The sequence below is a fragment of the Sparus aurata genome, chromosome 20 (genome assembly GCF_900880675.1).
Source record: "Sparus aurata chromosome 20, fSpaAur1.1, whole genome shotgun sequence".
Lineage (NCBI taxonomy): Eukaryota > Metazoa > Chordata > Actinopteri > Spariformes > Sparidae > Sparus > Sparus aurata.
This window is the reverse complement of record NC_044206.1, coordinates 6,345,060-6,349,610: the sequence shown is the minus strand read 5'-3', so window position 1 is coordinate 6,349,610 and position 4,551 is coordinate 6,345,060. Positions and strand designations below refer to the sequence as shown.

The 4,551-nt window shown below is 43.0% G+C and overlaps 1 protein-coding gene across 1 annotated transcript; it reads left to right on the top strand.

Annotated features, from left to right (window-relative positions):
- Positions 1-810: 810 nt before the first annotated feature.
- On the top strand, positions 811-4,308 carry LOC115571562 (protein Tob1-like). The gene is made up of 2 exons (XM_030401011.1): positions 811-1,054; positions 2,184-4,308. Exon 2 carries the CDS (start codon positions 2,343-2,345, stop codon positions 3,345-3,347), a length of 1,005 nt encoding a protein of 334 aa, XP_030256871.1. The 5' UTR covers positions 811-1,054; positions 2,184-2,342; the 3' UTR covers positions 3,348-4,308.
- The last annotated feature ends 243 nt before the right edge of the window (positions 4,309-4,551 follow it).

The following is a 4,551-nucleotide window of genomic DNA, read 5'->3' as shown; positions in this document are numbered from 1 at the left end:
GTAACCATTCAATTTCACCGTCCACAGAGCTCATAATGAAGAGAATTTTATCACAGGTACACAGTGGGGAAATAATGTCAATATTTACACAGATGGCAATTAGAAGATTCCAGCTGTTTTGTTTAAGAGTGGCAGAAATTGTGCTGTATCATAGAACGCCACTCTCATTTGGATAAGACACACAGCTACAGCTGGCTCAAGGAACATTAACATGTCAGTGGTGAGGAGCAAGGAACACAACCAGTGACAGGTGTGTCCCTCCGCCAGTGACTATCCAGCCCTGTTTAACCCTGTAGTGGGGGAGCACAGCCAAATGTGGTTTCATTTAAGTGTTGACTCTGGCCGGCAGCAATAATTATACAGACTATTGAGCATTATCATCATGATGGACTCTCTGTTATAGGTTTCATGCACGATGGAGCACAACCTCTGATCACAGAGGACCTTTAAGAAGGCATCACTTAATACACATTTACAGACACGCATGTCTTTTACCCTTAGACCATTTTGGTGTTATAATATTTTCTATATTGTTTCAGGAATCATATTTTGCCGCAAACATGTCTTTGAAAGTTATTTTAGCGAAAACTTGTTCGAATAAAATAGGCCATAGCACATGAGAGGCAAAGCACTACCATAAATAGAACCCTGCGGTTGATTGAGCACAAAATAACCCAATCATAGCGGTAGTTGGGGTGGTGTTTGATGACGAGTCGGCGGACAGCCAATAGAAACACGTTCCTGGGTGTTGACCTCTGCGAGCCGCATCACCACCTCCTCCATGTCCGTGGCGGAGGACTACTATATAAACCAATCAGCCCAAGTCTTAAAGGGCAGAGTTGTAGAAACTCCCAGGCTGTGGGGAGTTAGCTTGGCTGCAGGCAGATCGGAATTTAACTGTACCCCACAGAAACAAAATCGCCTGGAACCATATCAAGACGACAACATTTTTTTAATCATCTCCATTAGAGAGCAATATTAGAAGCTGTACAAGAACACCATTTGCTGGAGCGGACTCTGGTTGGTGCGAGAAGGACCTGCTGTGAATTCCCATGTAAGTAAATATTAATTTGACGATGGCATGACATTCGTTTAGTCGGAAACGAAAATAGCTTTACATTATTGTGTTTATCTCTACATTCCGACACTGAGACTCAGTGGTGTTATCGACACAATAAGTCTTATAACGTTAATAATATTCCAGCAGCAGCCACCTGGCTACTTCAGATGCTACGTAGCTTGGTATCGATCAGCACATCGTCAGTCCAAATTAAAGCCTATCTTCTTCTTGTGTCGCCGTTTACAGTCACGGTACTATCTGCTGACCGTGCCTGTGTGTCGTTTGCTTGCTACACACGATGTCACTGCGAGGAAGCTGTGATAACCAGCTGTCGTCGAGCTAAACATTAACCGTATCTGCCGTTTAGCTAGCTAGGCTGGCTACCTTTTTCTGTTCACACCCTTCATTAAGTTGCTATTGCTAGTGGCTCGGCTACATGAATACTGGACTTGGAGAGAAATCAAGGAGTTTGGGATTTTTATTATTATTATTATTATTATTATTATTATTATTATTATTATTATCGTCATGCAATCACGCGAGTGTGACTTGCCCTGTTTGTAGAAATGCTTTTTTTTAATGGCCGTGGTTGGATTTTGACTGTTCGATTATGTAACAGCAATTGTCGTCGCACAGCTTCTACGTGTTCCCACTGTAGCTCAGGCTGTGCAGAGAGAACAGCAGAAAAGCCTGTTATGAGTACAATAATAAATGATGATAATATTCTCCCACTTGGTCGTGCCAGGCAGGAGTTTAGCCTGAACATGTCCGTGTGCCAAAATGAGGCAATTGAGAATCCTTGTGACTATTGACACCTGCTATCACCGCCCTACGCAGAGGTCAACAGTGCTTGCGTATTTCTGTCACAGTAGACCGCTGGGGAACACACACTGCTGACACTGTCTCTGAGTCACTGGCCTCTGTTTATTTATAGCTGTTGATATTGTACAGCTGAGATACAGCCCTACTGTGCAGAGTGGGGAGGGCGGGGACTTGATGGTGAATGCATGAAACGTCATTGATTTATAATGGTGTCTGATATGATGCATCTTTAGTAATTTCAACTACAAATGTCTTGATACTAAATGCTTTTCCTTTTTTTTTTCCCTTTTTTTTATTTCAGGATCCGGAACCCAACCTTGTTGCAGGAAGGATATTCATTTTCGCAACAGGCACTGAGTTTTGACATTGCACCGATCACCACTGTCTTGGAGGTTGTTGCAACGCTCAGAAAAAGCAACCTGGTGACGGAAAAGGAATCTCCCTCGCCACCGAAGCAGCTATGCAGCTTGAAATTCAAGTAGCTCTCAACTTTATTATTTCCTATTTATACAACAAACTCCCTCGACGACGTGTGAATATCTTTGGCGAAGAGCTCGAGCGGCAGCTGAAGAAAAAGTATGAAGGCCACTGGTATCTGGATAAGCCATATAAAGGTTCAGGGTTCAGGTGCATTCATGTAGGGGAGAAGGTGGACCCCGTGGTGGAGCAGGCAGCCAAAGAGAGCGGGTTAGACATCGAAGACGTCCGGAATAACCTCCCTCAGGACCTTAGCGTATGGATCGATCCGTTTGAGGTTTCCTACCAGATCGGCGAGAAGGGACCGGTCAAGGTGCTATATGTGGATGATAACAATGAGAATGGGTCAGAGTTGGACAAGGAAATCAAGAACAGCTTTAATCCTGAGGCCCAGGTCTTCATGCCAATCAGCGACCCTGTTGGGGCTTCCTCAGAGTCCAGCTCCCCTTCCCCTCCTTTCGGGCAGTCTGCTGCCGTGAGTCCCTCCTTCATGCCACGCTCCACCCAGCCCTTAACCTTCACCACTGCCACCTTTGCTGCCACCAAATTCGGCTCCACTAAGATGAAGAGCAGTGGCCGTGGCAACAATGCCAACAGTGGCAGTAGCAGCAAGGTGGCCCGCACCTCCCCTACTAATAACCTGGGTCTGAATGTCAACACCCTGCTGAAGCAGAAAGCCATCTCCACCTCCATGCACTCACTGTACGGGCTGAGCCTGGGGCAGCAGCAGCAGCAGCAGAAGGCCTCTGCTCTGTCGCCTAATGCCAAGGAGTTTGTGTTCCCAAGCCTGCAGGGCCAGGCCAGCCCTGGAGCTGTGTTCCCCGGGGAGGGCTCCCTGGGGCTCGGCCCTCTGCAGTACAACAATGCCTTTGAAATGTTTGCGGCCTACGGAAGCCTCAACGACAAGTCCCTAATGGACGGCCTCAACTTCAGTCTGAGCAACATGCAGTATTCTAACCAGCAATTCCAGCCAGTCATGGCTAACTAAACTCATCATCGATACGTTATTTATGAATGATGGTGGTTCAAAGAGAAGGAAAAACAAAACGCACACTTAGATTCTGGACTGTCAAGGATATAGTGTCTAGTCAGTCAAGCGCATGTGCCCAAGGGTGTTTTTACTGTGCCCCCTTGAGTTTGTTTCTACTAAAAGCTTGTTGTACAAACACATCCAAGCTTGGTTACTTCAATTCAACATGCATCATTGTTTTTCTTTTTCCTTTTTGCCAACCAAGCACAACATTTTTTACCATGTTGAGAAAATTCTCCAAAAACTTAAAAAAGGAAAAAAAAAAAAAAAGAAGAAAATACAAACTTCAAGCTTTGGCCTCTTGCAGTATTTTACAGGTGATAAGACAAGGCTGATTTTTATGAATTGGCACTACTAAGTGGGGTTACTTGGTCTTTTTCTAATTGTATAATTTAATTTAGTACAGAGTTTGTAAGATATCAGAGTATATATTGTTTCTATGACATGGTGTTGCATTTATATCTTTTTACTACTCCAGTGATCTGTGATGGCTGCTGCAGCTTTTCCTTTTTTTTTTTTTTTTCTTCTTTTTTTAAAGATAATTGTTAAAGGAAAAAAATACATTAGTCTAAAGATTGTGTACAGAGTATTCCTAAGTGGTGGAACTCAAGTGTAGGAATATTTGCTTTTTCTGAAAGATGAATTGTATTTTCTGTTAAGAGGTAAAGATTTTGCTATACTATGGACAAATTGTAATCGTATGAATATTAATTTTGTACCCACATTGTGCAATACTTGATAAAAAATACGGTATAACAAAGTATTTTGAGTCAGTGTCTTACATGTCAAGAGGGACTGAAATAGTTTATATATTAAGTTTGTATTAAATGCTTAAAAATGATATGCTTGTCTTTATTTTTTTTAATTTCATATTTGCACCCTGGTCTTTTTAATAAAAATAAACTACAGTTGAACATGATCTGTGGAAAGCGCACTTATTGCTTGTTCTATATTTAATGTTTAACCAGCACCAGACTTTGCCATTGGGCAATCCTCTGCATGAGCAGATAGTATTGATAGTCACATGATGGGTGCTGCCAGTGTGTCGTAAGGGCAACTTCAGGTTAAAAATGGAGACTGCAACCTGTCTGTGGCAACATGAAGCCTGAAGCTCATGTACTGTAAACTTTGGATCCGTCCAGGGCTTGAAGGCAGAGGTGAA

Bases quoted from the DNA above. Each gene is read 5' to 3' on its own strand.
- LOC115571562 (XM_030401011.1), top strand. From the start codon at position 2,343: ATGCAGCTTGAAATTCAAGTAGCTCTCAACTTTATTATTTCCTATTTA.